Source organism: Amphiura filiformis, chromosome 17, assembly GCF_039555335.1.
Source record: "Amphiura filiformis chromosome 17, Afil_fr2py, whole genome shotgun sequence".
Taxonomy (NCBI): domain Eukaryota; kingdom Metazoa; phylum Echinodermata; class Ophiuroidea; order Amphilepidida; family Amphiuridae; genus Amphiura; species Amphiura filiformis.
Genome location: NC_092644.1, coordinates 58,667,019 through 58,690,423, shown reverse-complemented (window position 1 = coordinate 58,690,423; position 23,405 = coordinate 58,667,019). Strand labels below are relative to the sequence as shown.

The following is a 23,405-nucleotide window of genomic DNA, read 5'->3' as shown; positions in this document are numbered from 1 at the left end:
TTTTATTGTTGAGAATAGAATGCACCTATAAACCTGTCTATGGTCACAGACTAAACCCTCAGATCAACCCAGACTAATCAAGCTTGATAGAATGCAGCTAAACCACTGGTTCTGCCAGAGTGCTGGTGGTTGGGTTTTGAAGTCATCCCTTATAAACCTGTTTATGGTCACAGACTAAACCCTCAGATCAACCCAAACTAATCAAGCTTGATAGAATGCAGCTAAACCACTGGTTCTGCCAGAGTGCTGGTGGTTGGGTTTTGAAGTCATCCCTTATAAACCTGTCTATGGTCACAGACTAAACCCTCAGATCAACCCAACTAATCAAGCTTGATAGAATGCAGCTAAACCACTGGTTCTGCCAGAGTGCTGGTGGTTGGGTTTTGAAGCCATCCCCTATAAACCTGTTTATGGTCACAGACTAAACCCTCAGATCAACCCAAACTAATCAAGCTTGATAGAATGCAGCTAAACCACTGGTTCTGCCAGAGTGCTGGTGGTTGGGTTTTGAAGCCATCCCCTATAAACCTGTCTATGGTCACAGACTAAACCCTCAGATCAACCCAACTAATCAAGCTTGATAGAATGCAGCTAAACCACTGGTTCTGCCAGAGTGCTGGTGGTTGGGTTTTGAAGCCATCCCCTATAAACCTGTTTATGGTCACAGACTAAACCCTCAGATCAACCCAAACTAATCAAGCTTGATAGAATGCAGCTAAACCACTGGTTCTGCCAGAGTGCTGGTGGTTGGGTTTTGAAGCCATCCCCTATAAACCTGTTTATGGTCACAGACTAAACCCTCAGATCAACCCAAACTAATCAAGCTTGATAGAATGCAGCTAAACCACTGGTTCTGCCAGAGAGTCGGTGGTTAAGTTTTGAAGTCATCCCTTAACATGTTTATGGTCACAGACTAAACCCTCAGATCAACCCAGACTAATCAAGCTTGATAGATTGTTGTTCTACTTCAAATAATAATGTGGCTTGTGTTATATGAGACGATACATGCACGATAGTAGCTAAAAACAATACCTTTATTCGCTAAAGATAACACATTTATCATTATGTGGTGTATGACGGATAGTTACTTTGCACAGATGCATCGTTCAAGATAATCACACAGGAAGGTATGCAGACTGATGTGAACAAACCTATGTTTACATGTACGCGTGTCTAACTTGACCATACAATGTACATTATCCATGTTAGCAATTTAGTCATAGCTACTGCGTGTTGATATTATTTGGCAGAATTTACCATATTTTCCTCTGAATCCTTCTCCGACGCTTTCTTGGTTTCATCTCCTGTTTCTAGTTCATCAACATTAATGTACATCTCAACAGGCTAAAATGATAAATGAAAATACATCAAATGTATATAAACTGATATTCACACAGACAGATGGAAAACACACACCAAATCAGCATAGGTGTAGATCTCGGTGGGCGCCGTAGCATTAAAAACAAAAATATTTTGCCAGGGGGGATGGTCCATACAATCATCCCCCAATGTTGACGCCTGAATATGGGTTTCTGACCAAATTAACCTCATATTTGCCCATTTCAGCCCCAAAAGTGCAAATTTTCACGTGCTTCGCGTGCAATTATTCCACCTTTGCACCATATTTCATCAGTTTAGCTTCAAAATAGCAAAAATTTTCACACGCTTCATGCGCATTTGTACCATAAACTTATTCTGTCGCCAAAAGGTGCTGGATTCAATATACTTTAGCATTTTTTTCAACCCCATCCCCCCCAATGTCAAAAAGAAATCTACGCCACTGCAAATCAGATACCATACGCCAGGGTTTTCTTTACGCTTAAAAGTGTCATTTTTACCCCTTCAGCTACCTACTTTGCCTCCTCAAATGCTTTTTACATATATGTTAAACATCATGAAAGGGTAAAAAAAATTTAGACATGAGGGGTTTTTACCCCTACAGGAAAAAGCGTAAAGAAAACCCTGCCTCAGTTGGATTGTGTACCAGCTGGAAATTTGTTTATATGTACACTTTGGGTTGGTTAGGCAAAAAAAGGATTCGTATCTAGTTACTCGCATACATTCATTACATGATGCAGATATAAGACAACATTTTGGTTTTCAATTTATCAAGCAAAATCATCAGAATGTCTGAAATGTATTTGAAAATCATTCAGGAAAGAAAACAAGAAAGAAACCCACATACTGCATTGTATTTTAACCTCCCATGAGACCAGAAACTAACTTTTCTCTTTGGGCCTTCGCACAAATACTATTATCATTACTTCAGAGTTTTGTTATTCAAATTCACACTCATGATTTGTAAAGAGCAAAAATTTAACACAGTATCTTTCATATTCTTGCTTTTTGAGGTGGATAGTTAGTTACTTAGTTTATAAAGCTGCATCCCTCAAGAGAATCATGCATGAACAATTGGGAAGGTTTCCCCCAAAACACTTTTTTATTCAATCTGCTAGACACTTCATATTTGATGTCCAGGACATTTGAGTTGGATAAAAGCCAAAAATGCAAAGATAATATGCAAACTTTAAAAAATGAAGTTAGATATTTAATAAAATATCTCATGTCTATTATGTTTAAGTGTTTAGCATCTTTAATTAAAAAAAAGTGTCTTTGGTGGAAACCTTTCCTTAGGTTTTAAGGCCTGCATGCAAACTGATGTGAATAAACCTTTAGACCACTTGACATCATTGTTTATCAACAAAGGTGAGGGACTGGTCTGTCGGTATGCTTGAACGAACCGCTACACTGTTCAATGGCTTCCTTGTACTATATGAAATGTGGTGAGCGATTTTAAATACATGTACGCACACTGCCGGGCAAAGAACAATGGAAATTGCCATAATTCGTGTGCATACTGCCGGGCAATGATGTCACATGTCAAGTGGTTATAGGTTTGTGTGCATATCTTGACCATAAAATGTCTGCCTATATAGCTTATTCAGTCATATCTACAGTATATTGATATTATTTGGCAGAATTTACCATATTTTCCTGTGAATCCTTCTCAGGTGCTTTCTTGGTTACATATCCTGTCTCTGGTTCATCAACATCAATGCACATCTCAATAGACTTAAAAAGGAGGTAGAAAATATAGAAAATCAGCTTCATGTTAACTGATATTCACACAAACAGACTAACAAACAAACAAACACAAACACAAACACCAAATCAGATGCCATAGGCATGTTAAAAGCAGACAAAAACATTTGGGTGCAATCAAATTAGCCATAATATGCGTTGCACTTTTTCCTTTTGGCCGTTTTCAGTCCAAAACTTGCATAGGTTAATTTTGACACATTAAGCATTATGATATTGCAAATTTTCCAGTGCATTTGTCCTAATAAGTAGAATCATTTTGAAGTTTGGTTGGTTAAGTCAATTAATTTTAAATTTCGACTGATACACTAGTGATAGCTACTGAACATGTTTGACAAGGATACTTGTCGGTTTGAGCATCCTGTTCTCAAAACCACTGCCTCCTGATGATTATTAAGGAGTTTTTGATTTCCATGACGGATGGTTCTGCAACAGTAAAATACCAAACACTTTCATCATCGCCACAACAGTTGTCTGACTCTTTGTGTGTTGTAGAATTTGGACAACATTACATTACAAAGTTGACTGCAAAAACATTTGGCGTTTTACTGTTGCAGAACCATCCTTTGTGGAAATTGAAAACTCCATACTGACATAGCTGTAAGGAGAAAGTGAATTAAATTGAACATTGCATGAGTTTTAGAAATTAGAGGTGAGCAAATACATCACTCTGCTTAGGATATTTAGAGGAGTTGTCAGGGTAGTGATTTTTTAATTGAGCATATCTGTGGCTTAAAAATTGTAGGTGAGCTACACACCGCAGAAAGAAGAATCTTGGACAGCTACCCAGTTACCCCGACAGCAATATAGCTTTGTTTCGTGTGGGAGTAACTGGATTTTTGACCAACATTATGCTCGCTGCCTACACACCACTCTTAGGAAAGCTGTCAGTAGAATGATTTCAATTGAACATAACTGAGTTTTAAAAATTGTAAGTGAGCCACTCATCACTCTGATGAAGAAGTTTAGGAGAGCTTACAGGAAGATACTCTTTCTTGATCACCTCAAATGTCAAACCCTGTTATTCAGCACTTGTCAGCTTTATAGTTTTACCTCTTGTAACTTGAAAAACCACCTGCATAGAGGTCTGACCCTGTCTACCAGCCTCCTGCTAAACATCACAACTTGCTTTTCATGGGCTGTGTTTCTGTATATTTCTTCCAAGTCTTGTTTTGTAGCTGAATATGACAATAAGGAATAAAGACAAGAATAGAGTGTAATGCAATAAACCAACCGAAACAGTATAACAATTGAAATGGCAGCAATGTTGGGGAACAGTTCTAAGGTGACAGAAGGACAGGCCTCGAGTTCAATTCCACAACCAGTCATACCTATCACCTGTTTTATTGTATTATCATACAAATTTTCCTGTGGTACCTTTCGGAGGTCAGATTTTATTTCAATGAGGATGACTCTGTCATGAGTGATGTCATATTGCATAAATACTCTATACTAATTACATGCAAATCAAATGCGGTAATAAATATCACTTGATTTGATTGAAATTTGGTTGAAATCAAGTGAAGCATTTGTGAGATCTGTTTTATTGTTATTAATTGTTGATAGAAATGGTGTGAGAAAAACCAACAAATAAAGAATGGACCAACAAAGATAAGGAAAGACAACAAACCAACAAAGACAGACACCCTACCCTCTCCAAGAGGCAATTTGTTTGAAATCCCTGGCTTATTTTTTGAACTATATGTTCTTTATGCGCCACTTTTGATAGGCCTGGGCCAAGGGGTATACTTTTTTGGCCAATAGCCAGTCGTGCAGGTAACTTATGAAAGTTACCTGCTCGATAGGAATGTTGCCAGCCCGACATTTGCCAGAGTCAGAGTAATCAAATAAATGAAGTTTTGTCTAAAACACATAAAAGTTGCTCATCTGATATTGTTGGTTGTTTAAGCTACAATATTGTCAACAAGAGTGGTCCAGTTTGTTGATCACCTTGACCCCTTTAATCAATCATCTATGATCGCCCTTGCGCCTTTTATCCAGTCAAAAGGTGCAAAGTTGATCAATAAAGTAGATCACTCTGTAGGTTGTAGCTTAAATCAAAAAATCTCAGGCAACTAACTTAAATGTGTTGTGAACAAAAGTTAAATCTTTCATACACACTTTTTCACTTTAATAACCAAGAGAACACTGTTATACTACAACTTTAGAAGCATGGTTGTTGCTGTGATGGTGATTTCATAATAATTCACAAAATTCCACAATTCACACATACCCTTCATTTTGAAACATCCTGAATATATAAAAAATAACAAAACAAGAACATACTAACCATTCTGCTCTAGTAATGGGACACATTCATTGACAACAAACTGTGTTACATCCTTCAGGTTCAAAGCTTTATCTCGAAGTAACAGCATTGTTCTTCTCAATGTTCCAATCACAATATGTGGACAGGTATGCTTCAGTTTCTGCTTATCACCCTTAGCACTGCGGCCACCACAAAACACTCCCATTTTAAGTGGAGAGGTATACAGATATTTGGTGAAATGTCTGACATCCTGTGCAATTTGGTTGGCTTTTGCACGGGAATGACAAATAACAATCATGGAAATCTGTTAAAAAAACAAAACAGAGATAAGAAGAAGTTATTTACTGTTAATATGCGATTAATTTTGTGCACAACAAGAATTATTCCCAACATTATTTGCTTGTTTTTTAATTTTGCAAGTTTCCAATTCCAAATTTGCTCCCAATGAAAGCACATTGAAAGTGGGGAGGGGGGGGGGAGTGGGCAGGTTGTTCAGTTCCCCCGAATGGAGTCTGATTAGGAGCAAATTTGGATGTTTTCATGCCTCCTTGCCCCCTTTTGCGCACGGATTACCAGGATGACAGACCTGGTCCTATGGAATTGTTTTGGTCTGTGGACAGAAATTCTGACAATTGTTATCAAGTTTAAAGGCCCATATTTCAATCTACAGTCCCATCCCCACTTTTTCACCATCAAAATGGAGATTTTGATACCAGTGAAGCCCATATTTTTCTTATTAAATATTAGGGCTGAAAGTTGTTTTGTTTGGATTTTGTGAGTCAAAATGTGTCCAAGCGGGTCGATCCATTATATAACTAGAAACGTCACAGTTTTCGATGCAAGGTGTCAATTGGGATGCCTCCACCATGGGGCGATTGAATCTTGGAAATATATTATAATAGCTGAATTTCAAAGTTTAGGGGCCTGAGCTTTCGATCCTAGCAGGATCTTTATTAAAGGCAAAGTGACAAGACAACACACAAACATGCATATATATAGTGACATGGACATAAAGGAAAAGGAAATTAGCAAGACAATAGAAGACATAAGTGGTTCCTGGGAACTATCAATTGGGGCAGGAAGTGGGATGTCATGAATGGAGATGAGAGGGATAAGGAAATGAATGAAGACAATGGGCTGAATAGAAAAATGAAAATGTGTGGTAAAAAAAAAACTACAAAAACATAATACATGATGATGGAAGTAAAAGGGAAATAAAAACTAAAATAATAAAGTGGATGGAAAATATAAATAACAAAATAGGAAGAAAAAAATTGGGGGGGGGGGGATGGAAAATTATGATAAGGAAAACAAAGGAGATCGGTTCCCTCTTGGATGTTGAGACCATGTGGCTGGATGGTGCGTGAGGCGCTTCATCCAGAATTTCTCCCTGCTGGCACGGACGGTGTCAGGACGGTTACCTAAAGACGCAATCCCTGAAGGAGATAGAGTGGTTGGGGAGGTTAAAGTGATCACCAACAGGGGTGTCAAGCTTCTTGGTGTTGACTGTGGACCGGTGTCCATAAAACCGCTTCTTAAGTGCATTCTTGGTTTCTCCCACATACTGTATACCACAAACTCTGCAAGAAATGAGATACACTACATTAGATGTGGTGCAGGTGATGTGCCCCTGATCCTGTGGGAGGAATTGTTGGAATTACTGGTGACAGAATCCCCTTCTTGGATATGGTCCTTGCAAACAACACACCTGGAATCACATGTGACAGTACCCTGTTGTGTGGAAGGAATAGTATCAGAAAGAGGGGGACTTCAGCTCTCACAAGAAGATCTCTAAGATTGCGGGGGCGTCTGTAGGCCAGGATGGGGTTATCGGGAACCGCTTCGTTGTAGGCGATCTGAGGTTTGAAGTATATGGTGATTGTCATTAGTGATGCTGCGGAGAGGAGGGAGGTTAGGATGAAAAGTGACCACAAGAGGGACTCTGGTATTGGTGTCTTGGCTTCTGGGCTTCTGCTTCAGTACATCTGACCTGGGAAGAGATTTGACCTTGTTGATGGCCTGCTGCACTTTGTGTGCGCTGTGTCCCCTAGTTGTAAGGTTCCTCTTGAGGTCCCTAGCATGCTGTGAAAAGTCAGAATCTTTAGTACAAATGCGGCGGAGGCGGAGAGCTTGGCTGTATGCTATACCACTTTTACAATGTTGGGGATGGCAACTGGAAGAGTGTAGATACTGGTGACTGTCTGTGGGCTTGGTGTAGAGATCTGTGACAAGGGAGTCATTTTCCTTTCTGATGGTGACATCCAAGAAGTTAACCTGGTAGTGAGAAAGTTCAGAAGTGAATTTAATAGTTCTGTGGAAGGAATTGACATGGTCAAGGAAAGTGTGAAGGCTGTCTTCTTCTCTGGTCCAGATGAAAAACACATCGTCAATGTACCTCCACCAAATCCATGGACGACAAGGGGCAGCATCCAACATCTGCTCTTCAAGCCTAGACATGAAGAGGCAGGCGAACGACGGTGCCATGGGTCCCCATCGATGTCCCAAATACCTGTAAATAGTGTTCTCCCATGAAGGTGAAATTGTTCTTAGTTAGTACATGATTCATGAGGGTCTTCAGATCATCAATGGGGGGACTGGTGTGGTCACTTCTAGACAGCGCTTCACAGGTAGCTGCAATTCCTTCACTGAATGGGATATTAGTATACAGGGATGACACATCACAAGTGCCAATGATGGCAGTGCTGGGGATCTGGTCCGTGATGGCTTCAAGCTTCCTGAGAAAGTCCGGGTGTCGTGTATGTATGACGGAGTCTGTGAAACAAGGGGTTTAATGAAGTGGTCAACGTGAGAGATATGTTCTCAGTGGGGAACCATTACGGATACAATGGGTCGACCAGGATTCCCGGGCTTGTGGATCTTGGGGAGGAGATAAAATCGAGCAGCTTTAGAATCTGTAGGAGAAAGAAATGCATGGGCTTTGTCGGTTAATTCATCACGAGCATGCATGTCATCCAGGGTGGTCTGTATCTGTTGAGAGAAAGAGTCAGTAGGATCAGAATCAACAAGAGCATAGTTAGTACGATTGTTGAGGTGCTTCATGGTCTCATCGATGTACTTTTGGCGATCCATGACAACCACAGCAGATCCTTTATCAGCAGGCTTGATGATGATGTCAGTCCTGGTTCTGAGAGACTTGAGTGCCTGGCGTTCCTCACGGGTAAGTTGTCATGTGTCCTGTGGGAAGAATTGGCAGAATTGTTAACTTGGGAACTAACAACCTGCACGTATGTCTCCATGGCTGGAACCCTGTTCTTGGGAGGGACCCAACTGCTTTTCTTGCGAAAAGGCTCAGGTTCAGATGCTGGCTCATCAAGGAAAAACTCCCGTGAGCGTGTCGACGATAGTATTGAGTGAGATCCTGACTGAGTTCTACCTGGTTAACCTCTGGAGGGGTGGGACAGAACTTGAGGCCCTTGGAGAGAAGATCCAATTCAGCAGAGGAAAGAGAGGAGGATGATAAATTAACGACTGTGGAGGGAAGGTTTTCGTTATCATGGTTAGTAGCTGCAGGACGCCTAAACCGTCTTCTGTTGTGCTGTTGACGTTTCTCCAAGATGCCACGGATCTTCCTGTTTAATAGCTGAATGTTATACTGTATGAGTGGCAATCAAACATAGCCTCACATGACCATACCAATACTTGACGGTACCCATAATGCAGCTACCACCCAAGTTTGACAGGCCATTGCAACTCATATACTAGCGCAATACAAAAAAGTGGCGACAGCGTCGGCTTTCCCTGTGTATTACCCTGCGCTTAAATGGCATCCGATGGTGTCGCCAACAGCTAACAGGCACCAAATTGATTCATGGGCGGCGCCATATTGGAAGAGTAAAGAAAAATGCTGCTGCCACCACGATAGTGTTAAAAGCTACGTAAAAAAATATGCGTAGTGCTGTGGAGACTTATGCTAATTAAAGAAAAATGCTGCTGCCAGTCACCTACGTCCACATGTTGCAAGCGTGACGATCACTGACCTCACATCGATGAACAGAGTTGCAAGTCCATCGAACTTCGTGCTCTATTCTTCGTCCATGAGTTTGATATCAAAACATAATAATGGTTGCATATTTAGGATCTAATCTTTTCATATCTGGTAATGGATAGAACACATAAGATGACACCTTAAGATTTTCTCACACTGCTTTATTACCTTGCCATCTTCTGGTGTCAAATTCTGCAGGGTTGCCAATGTTATCGCAGTGCTCTTACCCGTACCACTTTTGACTTCACACAGTACGTCTTTACCACTGATGATGGGAGGAATGCATTTACGTTGCACTGAAAATGTACAAACAAAATGTTACAAACACATGAATGTATGGTGGTCAAATTTGTTTTCTTCCTGCAAATCCATTCAGCTTTAAATATTATCCTATCTCTTTAAATGTCCTCTGTTGCAGATTATGACAAAGTCAGGTAAGAGAATGACTTGAACATCCATGAAAACATCTGAACATGATTTAATTGAAAAAATAAGATAAGAAAAAGCAAGTGAAACATGGATGGTGTGCTAAAAATAAGGCCAAATACAGGCTGAAATTAAAAGAAAGTAAAGGAAATTTGAAAACAAAAGTTTAACAATGAAAATTCTCTTTCCAATTTTCCTGAGCTGTCACCACCAGAACACTATATAATTGAATTCAATCATATACATGTACTCCCAAGTAGGTAACAAAATGTATGATTAACAATTTTCTGACATTGATATCATCTGCAGCCAAAATGGTATAACATTAACAATTGAAATGGCAGCCATGTTGGGGGACAGTTCTAAGATGACTGTCAGAGGGACAAGTCTCTAGTTTGATTCCACAACCATTCATACCTATCACCTGTTTTATTGTAGTATCATGCAAATTGACCTGTGGTACCTTATGGAGGGCAGAATTTTATTTAAATGAGGGAGACTCTGTCATGAGTGACGTCGTATTGCATACCTTCTATTAGCAATATTAGCAAGAGGATTTACCTTCTGTTGGACGTTCAAAACCACGCTCTTGGATTGCTTTTAAAAGTTCAGGCTTCAGCAGCAAATCTTGAAAGGTAGTGTCAGCTGAGATGTCAGTGCCTATGGCCTCCCCCGTCTTCATTGTCTTCTCTGTGACTGATAGTACATCATCTCCCCCTGTGGAGACACCATCTCCTTCTATGGAGACATCACCTCCTATTGTCTCTTCAGATGGCTCTGCCATTGGCTGGGTTTTATTAAAATGGGTAATAAAAATAATCATAATTGCTGTTCTTATGTTGTTATCTTGTCTCGTTCCAAGCCGATTTGTGTTCCTATGTCACTAAACAAACCGTCAAAACCACAAAATTACGAATGTTACACCAACTTGTCAAAATATTGAAGAAAATGTGCTCTCCAAACATTGGGAAAGTGCGCAATCCAATTTCCATTCAAACGTGTGGGAAACTGAAAGCCCAAGGCTAGATTGATTCATTAAGTTTGTATGACTATGATTACGTGAGGTAAGCTTAAAATTTAATATGATAATCGCATTTGATTTGACTCACCGTTCCACTATTTCTGAGATCAATAATCAAGATTTATAATTATAACTGTTTATAAATACCTGATGGATTTGCCTGGCAAGTATGTTTTGATGTAAAACATGAAAAGAGAGAATAAATCGGGTTCAAATTTACTAGCTCATGATTGTAATTTGGTTTTCGTTGTGGAGAGCTTGTAGGACAAATCACTCAGGACAATGTAAGGGCGCGCACCACTAATAATAGAGCATCCCACATTGTCTGATACCAGAAGGACATTTTCTCGTAGTCGTATTCAGAATGCAATTCGATAGGTCGTCTGGTACTAGTGTACTCTCAGCTCCCACAAAAATACGTGAAAACGTCGCTAAACGTTTTAATATCCCCCCACTTTTCTCAAAAAAGTTGAGATTTTTATATCACTGTAATACTCTGGCTACATAATGTTTATGTACAACATATTTCTTGCAGATTAATTCGTTTAGCAAAGATATCGCGAAATTTGAATTTCGTTCTGGTGCACCAGAACGAAATTACAACGTATTGTCTATGGAGCAGTGTACATGTAATACACACATAATCATACATAACTCACAAACGCAAAATCGGAATCAACTGAAATTTTGGGAATATGCTTTTTTCGTCGATATGTACTAAAAAATGTCATAAAAAGTGGATGCTAGGATCACGAAATACTCCTTTAATTGAACAGACAGCAGTTCAAGAACATCGTCTCATTACACTAAGCCAAACTGATGAACTTTGGTCAGACGATAGGAACTGGATTTTTATAATAATACCGGGGGGTATTCAGCAGGTCCGGTCATGTCCAAGCACATTCACAGCCCGGATTCACAGATGTCTCAAGAGTGTGGAAGCTGTTTCCGAGAGGATACTATTTGTAACAGTAACCCTCAGCTTAGCATCACTGTTATATGCACCCACCATTGGCGTACGCAGGGGGGGGGGGTGTTACGGGTGTGAAACACCCCTTGAATCTGTCCAAAAATAAATGGGGAAAAAGAAAGAAAGGCAAAGAAAGAGAGGGGGAGAGAGAGGGAGAGAGAGAGAGAGGGGAGGAGAGGGGGAAGATGAGCAAGGCATAGGGGACATACTATCACAATAATATCATAAGCCTATAGATGACTTAACAACCCCCACACAAATTATCTCACCCCTATAACCGACCCGGTATAGACCGGCAACATATGTAAATGTGTTTATTGTTGATACATGTCAACACCTCCCCCCATCATCACACCTCTGGCAACGTACATGCGTAAAAGTTTTAATAATGTTAATTGTCATGGATACATGTTTACACCCCCTCCCACCCCCACACACACCTCACACCCCTATCCCAGCAACGTACTTCAAAGTTTAAATTGTCAACCCCATCATCACACTTACAAAACTGCATCTCTTACACACGCATTGCGCCATGATGTTATCATCTGAAAATCGTTTGCATTTTTTTCTGTCAAAACATGGTGCCAGTAGGCCTACGCAAGCTTATGTACTTCGGATGATTTTTACTTTGTAATCTAAATCTAATCGCTTTTCAAAAGAATATATTAAAATAGAGCATATTTAGACAGTATTTTGAATTGAAAGAGTGTCAAAATTATGCACCAAATGGCTTCAATTGGACCTTCATTTTGCAAAATTTCTGAGGAGGAAAAACTTGTTCACGAAAGGCTTCATAGACCGTCATTTCACAAGTTTTCGGCCTTTTGAAACTAAAATTTTACACATTATAATAGTGCCAAAATGGTCCACCAAATTGCTCCAATTAGGTCTTCATTTTGCAAAAGTTTCTTACTTCTCAGGGGGACACACCCCCTCAGACACCCCCTGCATAGTGGATAAGTGGCCATTTTTGCTTTTGGGCTTTCGACATTTACAAATTTGTGTTTAACACAATTTATAGGCCTAAAGGGAAAACTTGTTCACGAAAGGCTTCATGGACCGTCATCTACAAATTTTCAGCTTTCTGAAACTAAAATTTTACACACTAATAGTGCCAAAATGGTCCACCAAATCGCTCCAATTAGGTCTTCATTTTGCAAAAGTTTCTAACTTCTGAGGGGGCACATCCCCCTCAGACACCCCCTGCATAAACAAGTGGGCATTTTTGCTTTTGGACTTTCGACATTTACCAATTTGTGTTTAACGAATTTTCGGCTTTTTCAGACTAAAATTTTACACGCTAATAGTGCCAAAATGGTCCACCAAATCGCTTCAATTAGGTCTTCATTTTGCAAAAGTTTCTTACTTCTGAGGGGGGGCACATCCCCCCTCAGACACCCCTGGCGTCGCGCAAGCTCGACGCAATGTCCGCTACGCGGCCATTTCTTACATTTTTTTTTATCATCACACCCCCCTTGAAAAATTCCTGCGTACGCTACTGGCACCCACTGAGTGCTCAATATCTTCTGACAAGGAGGAATTCTATTCATCTCTATCTGACCACCTGGATGGTATGAAAAGACATAACATGCATCTCATCCTCGGCGATTTTAATGCCAGAATAGGAACAGATAGTCATCTTTCCCATCCTTCATTTTTGTCCTTGGGCCAGTACTGCTACCATGATTCAACCAATGACAATGGTGAGCGTCTGGTCAACACTTGCCAGGAGTACAATCTCAGACCGGCTCAGACGAGATTCCCCCCAACCCAGGAACCGTCTCTGCTGGACTTGGATTCATCCAGCCGGATCAACCCATGCACAGTTAGATCACATTCTAATAAACAGCAAGTGAGTAAATTCTCCCCGCAACTCAGTGTCGAGCATACATTCAACTCAGTATAGAGTAGAGAAGTATGAGACCTTCGTGAAGTTGCTGAGAAAGTTATTGGAAAGCAAGAGTCATGCGGACTGCCAAGTTGGGTATCAGATACAGCCATCAAACTTAAACTTGAAAGGGATGAGGCCAAAAAGCGGTACTCCATTTCAGAGTCTCGTCAATCTAGAGAAAGATGAAGGAACTCGAACACCAGCCTCAACAACTCTTATAAATCTGCTACCCTAAATAAGCAGATGGAAGACCTGAAGCTGGCCGACAAGATGGGGAATTACACCACGACCTGGAAAATCATACACTCGCTTTCTGGGAAGAACTCAAGGAAAGGGGTGAAAGTCAAAAAGAGAGATGGATCAGCTCCAACCATGACCATGAACTGCTTGAGGAATGGAAGGGATATTTTAGCTCACTCCTTAACAACGACAGTAGCACAGCAGCTCCATCCAGAATTTCCTGCACCAGCTGTTTCCTATTATCACTGAACCCCCAACTCGTGAAAAAGTAGTCGAAGCAATAGCAGCGATGAAGACCAACAAGGCAGCATCATTAGACTGTGCTATTACTGCTGAAGCACTTTAGGGAGGAGGGGATAACATGATTGATAATATATATGATACTCGAATTCTGTATGGAAGTATTCTCAACGCTGACACCGCCACGTCAGCAGCCATGCTCAGCAAATATACATTTTTAGGAGGATCATGGACATTTGTGGACTTCAAAAAAGCCTTCGACTCCATCAACAAGCCCGTCATGTTTTCAGTGCTGCGGCATTATGGAAGACTAAAGGTTGTGGTCATGCCATCCAGGTGCTCTACAAGGACCCCACTAGTGCTGTTATAGTAGATGGAAGTATCTCAGAGCCTTTCCAAGTAACAACTGGAGTACTTCAGGGTGATGTGTTGGCACCATTCCTGTTGGCACCATTATCCTGGTAGACTACCTTCTGAAGAAATCAACTTCTGGAATTGACGCTGGAATTGTTACCTACCCACGTCGGTCAAGCAGGTATCTTGCTAGGATGATGAATGACCTGGATTTTGCTGATGATATTGCCCTGTTGAAATCTTCCATAGCCCGGGCCTAGTCACAGTTTACTAGGACTGCAACTGCAGTAGCAGATCTAGGCCTTGTCATCAGCGCATCTAAGACAGAATATATGGCTACAAACTGTAACGCCCAACCAGCACTTGAAGTCTATGGTAGAACCATCAACCATGTCACAGACTTCAAGTACTTGGGTTCCAAGATGGGCTCTACTGTTGGAGACCTAAAAAGTAGAAAAGCACAAGCCTGGGCAGCTTTCTTTCCAAGATCGCAATAGTTGGAGAAAGTCAAATGGGTTTCGTAATATCACGAATATCCATTTTAAAAGCCAGAGGCAAGTGAGGGAGTGAAGGAGGGGTCGAGTGGTGAAAAGAGGAGAAGCGGGTGGGTGATCGAGATTGGAAGGAGGGAGGGCAGGAGGTCAAAAAAAAAAAATGAAAGGAAGATGGGGAGAGGGAGAAGGAGAGCGAGGGAGTGAGAGGTCGCATATGAAAGAATAAGTGCAGAGAAATGAAATGAAAGGAATGAATACATTGTTATACAGGGTGTCCCAAAAAATACCGAGTAAATAAAATTGAACGTAAGTCGAGAAATATACATCAAAATTAAAAAAAATTAAATGTAGCGTATAACCTATTTGATTGTGCATCACATTATGAAAATTTTATTTGATTCATTTGACTGGTTGCGAAGACTTTAACGATTACATACATGACATAATGCGCGCATAAATGCAATTTATTCCAAGTTTGATCAACAGCTTTTTCATACTCGCTCACCGCTTCCTAAGTTTGCGTCCCGGGGTTTGCGTATCTCATTACATTTAGTCCACATTATCTATTTTATAATTCCACGGTGTTATGTTGTTCATGCTTTTACTGAAGATGAATAACAGTTTGTCCGAGAAAACTTTGATTTCTGAAACTGGAAGCTTTCCAACTTGAATTCTTTTGGTTGTGCAAATATGTTATATTTTAACTTTCCAAAGAACATTTGGGTCAATATTGACAACGATCATAGTGTGCTTACAGCTTACAGCAGATTCTTGATACTATGCAACATTAATGTTGATGTTTTAAAAAAAGTTTTAACTTTGCATTACAATTTCTTGGAAATATTCCAAGAACTTTAATGTGTGAGAAATTTTTAAAGCCAGCTGGAATTCTTTATGCAACAATTCTTTATGCAACATTTATATCACCATTAACGATAAAAGATATTTTCGTACCGAGCATCATTACATCCAAGCTTTCATTTTCAATATCGTGCAGGTTTTCAAATTTGAACAAAACCGAATTAAATGTTTTGCAAGGAGCAACTTGTTTAAAAAGAACAACAGGATACCACGGAACAAAATATAAAAACCATTGACAGTAGTGCGCATTGTCTTGAATGATCTTTCTTTCAAACTTGGAATGAATTGAATTGACGCATACCTTAAGCAATCGCTCATTTCTTCGCAATCAATCAATCGATTCCAGTAAAACTAGCGTATAAAATGGTAAATAAGATGGGTTACACGCTGAATTTTAGTTTTTGGGATTCTGAAGTCTATTTCTCGGCTTACGTCCAAATTCATTCGCCCTGTATTTTTTCTGGGACACCTTGTAGAAACTAAGCATATAACAGCATTAGGCAGCCATTCAATGATGCCAAAACCTTTATGCGTTACGTAATTAAAACACCAATGCAGTCAGATGTATTTCACACACCTGCCAAACACAAGTCACCCAATGGACGTTGAATGTACACTCTCATGAATATTAATTGAACAGATTCATCAGGATCGGTATAGTAAACTGGTTAACAAAGTTCTTTGTATCTGATCCAGAATTTTCACTTACTTGTGTACGTTTCAACAACACCTGTTGTCTTTATCAACACTTGATGGGTAGTGACTGCTACTGACAACCGACGCTAGAAGTAGTTCCAGCGTTGATCTTGGAGTTGCCAGTTGGTTTTCCTCCAAGGGATTTTTTGGATCCCTGTTTCAGAAACTCATCAAATATGTGAGATAGTTGGTACTGTCCTTCGTCTCTGTTCATGGTGGTGCCCCTCCTCTTTCTTATTTCTATAGCCTCCTTTATCCAGCGAGTGTATCTATTTTGCTCCGTGCCAATGACCTCAGCTTCCCCCCAGTCAATGATGTGATTCTTGTCGACGACATGATCAGTAATGGCTGACTTGTGCGTAGTTGATAGCGACTCCTTTCTACCTGCTCTGGTGGTTACCGTTTTGCTCATTTTCTCCGCCTCACTTCTGTGCTCTTGCAGTCGCGTACCAAACTTTCTACCTCTTTCGCCTATGTAGGACAAATCGCAGTTCTTGCAGGGGATCTTATAAACCGCGTCCGTGGTGTTGTTGGGATCGCGTTTGTCTTTAGGATGTATCAGCTGTTTTCTGAGTGTGTCGTGCGGTTTCATCGCAGTAGAAATGTTGTAACTCTTCATGACTCTAGAAATTCTTTCTGTAACACCCTTAACATAGGGAAGCACAACCATGCCTTTGCTTCTGGTTTTGTCATCAGTCTTTTTGTTTACTTTCTTGGGCTTAACACACTGTAGCTGGTATCAGGGTACCCGCATGTTCTAAGGGCTTCGTTGACTTTCTCCTCTTCTTCCACTTTATCCTCCTCTTCAGTCACAACGCTATCTTTCCTGTTGTACAAAGTGCGTATCACACCAAGTTTTTGATGTAACGGGTGATGAGACTGATAGTTCAGATATTGGTCTGTATGTGTTGGCTTACGATAGACCAGTAGCTTGATAAAGGAGGCTATAGAAATAAGAAAGAGGAGGGGCACCACCATGAACAGAGACGAAGGACAGTACCAACTATCTCACATATTTGATGAGTTTCTGAAACAGGGATCCAAAAAATCCCTTGGAGGAAAACCAACTGGCAACTCCAAGATCAACGCTGGAACTACTTCTAGCGTCGGTTGTCAGTAGCAGTCACTACCCATCAAGTGTTGATAAAGACAACAGGTGTTGTTGAAACGTACGCAAGTAAGTGAAAATTCTGGATCAGATACAAAGAACTTTGTTAACCACTCTCATGAATATTGATTGGCAACATTTTCCAATATGTCAGCGGTAAATTCGGACACAATAGAACAATAAACCATGCAGTGCGTTGGTGCTAAATATACGGTAACTTTTTTTGTGTAGACTTATTTTTTACTTGGACTGTTTTTCTAATGCTGAAAATGTAGTCATATCACTAAAATTGCCACAATACATGTAGCTGTGAAAGACCCTGCAATTTTGTTAACAGGACTTTGATATTCGTCTTTTTATGGTTTCAGAGATTTCATTTTCCGTAACATTTTAAACAATTGTTAACAAATTTTGCGGGTATGGTTTTGGTTCATAATTTGTTGTTATTTCTACACTACTTGTAACAAAAATTAGCCGATTACCAAGTTTAAAAAAACCAAAAACTGCTCAGCCCGCTTGTGCAAATAAAAAAAGTAAATCCCCAAGTCACTTGTCTTTAAACAGTGACGATATACATCACCGTTTGAAAATGGAACCCAAAACAAAGTCTCCGTTAATGAAGTATCCGAAACAACAATAAGATTAATTATCACATCTAACATGTCTAAATTGGTGTGTTTCACACTGAATCTTCATTGTAATTGTTAATTGATATGAGTAGAATGTCATGATGTATGAATGAAAAAGTGTTGATATACTGATACCCGAGAATGCAGGAGGCTTCACACGCAAGTTAACACCATGAATGAATACAAAGTGATAAATCTGCAATATCTACCACAGATATAGAATGATTGATTCAATACCCTCTGATTCAATACATACAAGAAAATAACATCTTAGATGATACCAACAGTGTTCTTAAAAAAAGCACCACCACCAACAACAAAAAATAATTCTACAATGGTGAGTGTGAAGTCTCCGGAACAAAAGAGCCCATTTCATGTTTGCTGTGATCAGGAAAGTTGAAAAAGAAGGAGGAAGAACGGAATTATATCCTTGAGATAATCCCGTAGGTTATCCTGTCGCACCTATTCATAGTCCTTTATTCTCAAGTAGCTACACATCTACTCGAAAGTAGCCTTTGATGTGATGTGCCTTGCAGACTACGGTTGATTAATTTTCACTCCAGAATTGAAACCATATCCAATGTTTCTATAGATAATTCCTTGAAAGTATGACACGTGTGTGTTAAGTACCTGATGCTGCTCTGCAGGGATACCGCACGTGGATACTATAAGAAAGAAATGTAGTTTTGTAAAGATTCCAAAAAATCCGCCCATTTTGGAATATATATTAATTATTTACATGATTTAGGAGAGTGTTTTAGGATTTTGTTAGAAACGGGATGATTTTTGATCATCTATATTTTATTGTTTTAATGTATTTTCCTGTCATTTCCTGCAAACCTAATAAAGATATTTTGATAATTGAAAATAGTCTGTATCATAAATCGTAGAGGTTGAAAGCGTAACCAAGCGTGCAAAATTATTATTTGCCATGGAACTTCGGTCATATTTTATTTGAAATAAACTGGATGTTAGGATCTGCATGCATGGTATGCATGGTATTGATGGTATACAGACACTGACCTTTCCCTAAAACCAGTAAGTAGCAACTTGTGTATCACACCCGTCATGGGTTCGAACCCTTTTGTTGTATTTTATTGTTAAACCTAAATAGCGTGATTGCTTTTGAATGAGCGGCAACACACATATTTTGTTTGAGGATAGCTGGATCTATCTCCTTCTTTTACATCTTCTCTGCTGTGATAAATTACTATTTATCACAACTGAGATAAGCGATCACGTAGCCATGGCTAATCATATTATCAACTGAGGGGAGTCCAAAATCTTAGAGAGGGAGAGTGATAGGAAAGCCAGATGGATTAAAGAATCTATACAGATCAGAAAGAGGGGGCGAGGAGTAATGAACAGAGACGAGGGGGTCTACAATCTTAGTCACGTGTACGATCCACTTCTGAAGACTGCTAGCAAGACTAACATCGCTACAGGAAGTGACATAACATCCCGCCAGTCATCAGCTGTTGGAGCATCACAACAACACCAAGCTTTGATAAAGTCAGTGGCTCACTGACGAAACTGTCAGCAAGAAAAACTAGTAAGTTTTCTTCAAATTGGTTTTGACAAAAGAAAAATTATCTTGATTCGTTTATTACCAAACCTGATGAATTTGTTTCAAGAAAACAACATCTTAGATGATACCAACAGTGTTCTTAAAAAAACAGCACCACCACCAACAACAAAGAATAGTTCTATAAAGGTGAGTGTGAAGTCTCCGGAACAAAAGAGCCCATTTCATGTTTGCTGTGATAAATTACTATTTATCACAACTGAGATAAGCGATCACGTAGCCATGGCTAATCATATTATCAACTGAGGGGAGTCCAAAATCTTAGAGAGGAGAGTGATAGGAAAGCCAGATGGATTAAAGAATCTATACAGATCAGAAAGAGGGGCGAGGAGTAATGAACAGAGACGAGGGGGTCTACAATCTTAGTCACGTGTACGATCCACTTCTGAAGACTGCTAGCAAGACTAACATCGCTACCGGAAGTGACATAACATCCCGCCAGTCATCAGCTGTTGGAGCATCACAACAACACCAAGCTTTGATAAAACTGTCAGCAAGAAAAACTAGTAAGTTTTCTTCAAATTGGTTTTGACAAAAGAAAAATTATCTTGATTCGTTTATTACCAAACCTGATGAATTTGTTTCAAGAAAACAACATCTTAGATGATACCAACAGTGTTCTTAAAAAAACAGCACCACCACCAACAACAAAGAATAGTTCTATAAAGGTGAGTGTGAAGTCTCCGGAACAAAAGAGCCCATTTCATGTTTGCTGTGATAAATTACTATTTATCACAACTGAGATAAGCGATCACGTAGCCATGGCTAATCATATTATCAACTGAGGGGAGTCCAAAATCTTAGAGAGGGAGAGTGATAGGAAAGCCAGATGGATTAAAGAATCTATACAGATCAGAAAGAGGGGGCGAGGAGTAATGAACAGAGACGAGGGGGTCTACAATCTTAGTCACGTGTACGATCCACTTCTGAAGACTGCTAGCAAGACTAACATCGCTACCGGAAGTGACATAACATCCCGCCAGTCATCAGCTGTTGGAGCATCACAACAACACCAAGCTTTGATAAAACTGTCAGCAAGAAAAACTAGTAAGTTTTCTTCAAATTGGTTTTGACAAAAGAAAAATTATCTTGATTCGTTTATTACCAAACCTGATGAATTTGTTTCAAGAAAACAACATCTTAGATGATACCAACAGTGTTCTTAAAAAAACAGCACCACCACCAACAACAAAGAATAGTTCTATAAAGGTGAGTGTGAAGTCTCCGGAACAAAAGAGCCCATTTCATGTTTGCTGTGATAAATTACTATTTATCACAACTGAGATAAGCGATCACGTAGCCATGGCTAATCATATTATCAACTGAGGGGAGTCCAAAATCTTAGAGAGGGAGAGTGATAGGAAAGCCAGATGGATTAAAGAATCTATACAGATCAGAAAGAGGGGGCGAGGAGTAATGAACAGAGACGAGGGGGTCTACAATCTTAGTCACGTGTACGATCCACTTCTGAAGACTGCTAGCAAGACTAACATCGCTACCGGAAGTGACATAACATCCCGCCAGTCATCAGCTGTTGGAGCATCACAACAACACCAAGCTTTGATAAAACTGTCAGCAAGAAAAACTAGTAAGTTTTCTTCAAATTGGTTTTGACAAAAGAAAAATTATCTTGATTCGTTTATTACCAAACCTGATGAATTTGTTTCAAGAAAACAACATCTTGGATGATACCAACAGTGTTCTTAAAAACAACAGCACCACCACCAACAACAAAGAATAGTTCTACAAAGGTGATTGTGAAGTCTCCGAAACAAATTACTATTTATCATAACTGAGATTCAATACTTAGAAGCAAAGCATGAACATTGTTGTGATATTTGTTAGCTGTTTTTTCATGTCAACTTGTAGTAGTTAGCCAAATATTTTACTTTTATGATCACTTGTGGTTCAGTTCAGGTCACTTTTATTTCATCAAATTCCAACCATACAAATAAAACCAATGTAAAAAGTTCAATCGGATAATATGGTGAAGATTATAAGAATGCTATGTTGTTGTGGCAACCTTTACAAAAGTCAGTATTAAATATAAATATTAAACTGGATAAGTAAAAATATGATGCGATCAAGCAGAATCAGTCGAACTCGGAAATATTGATTTTGAGATACTGCCAAATAAAGAATATGTTTCCTTTTGTTTCCAGTTGTTTAGGATTAGGAAGGTTTTTAATCGCTAATATCTTTGGAACTGGTTTTACAATTTCAATAGTTTTCTACAAAATGCAGCTTTGTAAATGCCTTTTACTATTCTATAAGAAATTTAATATTTCCGAATTCTGACTAATTTTGCTTGATCGCATCACAAATATAGAATGATAATAAATCGTCGGCAGAGTGCTACACTATCGTAAGTGCAGTTTGGACAGTTTTACAGGAGGAGCATTTTTGTGTTTCGCGTAGCCGTTTGTTTCCAAGTAGCCATAAAATTACATGGGAATGTAAAGCAATTTGATTTTAATAATATAAACTATATAAATGGTGTTAAAGTTAATAAATCGATGAATTATTTACTGATTTAGATGTCGTAAGTGCCACATACGATAGTGTTACACTCAAATAGAAATGAGTGTAGAGTGCAACACTATCGTATGTGCCACATACTGATAGTGTTGCACTCAAATATAAATAAGTGTAGAGTGCAACACTATCGTATGTGCCACATACGATAGTGTAGCATGCATTGCTAAATTAAGATATGCATAATATCGGCTCAAATATCCAATATTTTGTCAATTTATGTTTGTTAACAAGTGTTAATTTATTTTGGCACATAATATTTACAATAGCAAGACACCTTTTGCCGTAATGTTATCTCTCAAGATTAATTACTGAATCTAAAACTAAAAACACTGGATTTATCGTCTCTATTACCAGTCATGGGAGCTATGAACTTAGTCAGCATGGCGACAACGCATACAGCCGTCAGCGTCACAGCCAGTGATGTGTTAGAGACTGTTTTGCACTTACGATGGTGTAGCATTCCGTGATTTTGTTGTTTAGGCCCAATAAAGTAGCGTATGTGGCACATACGATGGTCTTGCAACAAATGAAAACAAAATTAGCGTGCAAGACTATCGTAAGTGGCACATACGATAGTCTTGCATGCATTAATTAAAATTGCATTGCACTTACGATATTTTATTTTATTAATTAAAAAATAATTAAGCATTTTTGAAACTTAAAACCTGGTTTAAAATGTGCGTTTTTATATGGCCTTCCATAATTCGTCAAAATCTCATTTTGGCCAAAAATGTCACTTACGATAGTGTAGCACTCTGGCGACGAAATACCCTCTAGATCACTGCTAGTGGACTTGGGTAGTGTACTCCGATTGTAGGGTAAGTTTTTCGCTAGAGGTCATGAAAGGTCATACAGGGATAAAAAAAAAACCTGAAATGCTTCAATCTTGTTGAAAGATATATCAAATTATTCGTCTGATGACAATGATTAAAAAATGTATAGTTTGTGCAATCCACGGCTTATCGTTATTGAGTT

The 23,405-nt window shown here is 39.3% G+C and overlaps 1 protein-coding gene across 1 annotated transcript; it reads right to left on the bottom strand.

Annotated features, from left to right (window-relative positions):
- Nucleotides 1-1,239: 1,239 nt before the first annotated feature.
- LOC140137329 (spliceosome RNA helicase DDX39B-like) lies at nt 1,240-11,013 on the bottom strand. The gene is made up of 7 exons (XM_072158972.1): nt 10,969-11,013; nt 10,362-10,587; nt 9,543-9,670; nt 5,390-5,672; nt 4,153-4,277; nt 2,986-3,072; nt 1,240-1,344 (listed from the first exon to the last, which is right to left on the bottom strand). The coding sequence occupies exons 2-7, from the start codon at nt 10,582-10,584 to the stop codon at nt 1,240-1,242; spliced, it is 951 nt and encodes a 316-aa protein (XP_072015073.1). The 5' UTR covers nt 10,585-10,587; nt 10,969-11,013.
- Between the last annotated feature and the right edge of the window lie 12,392 nt (nt 11,014-23,405).

What these genes read in the sequence shown, in the direction of transcription:
- LOC140137329 (XM_072158972.1), bottom strand. Translation starts at nt 10,584, where the DNA reads ATGGCAGAGCCATCTGAAGAGACAATAGGAGGTGATGTCTCCATAGAA. An exon ending in CCCATTACTAGAGCAGAATG is followed by an intron (nt 4,278 to 5,389) that starts GTTAGTATGTTC and finishes TGTCATATTCAG; the next exon opens with CTACAAAACAAGACTTGGAA. An exon ending in GGTTTTTCAAGTTACAAGAG is followed by an intron (nt 3,073 to 4,152) that starts GTAAAACTATAA and finishes CTCCTTTTTAAG; the next exon opens with TCTATTGAGATGTGCATTGA.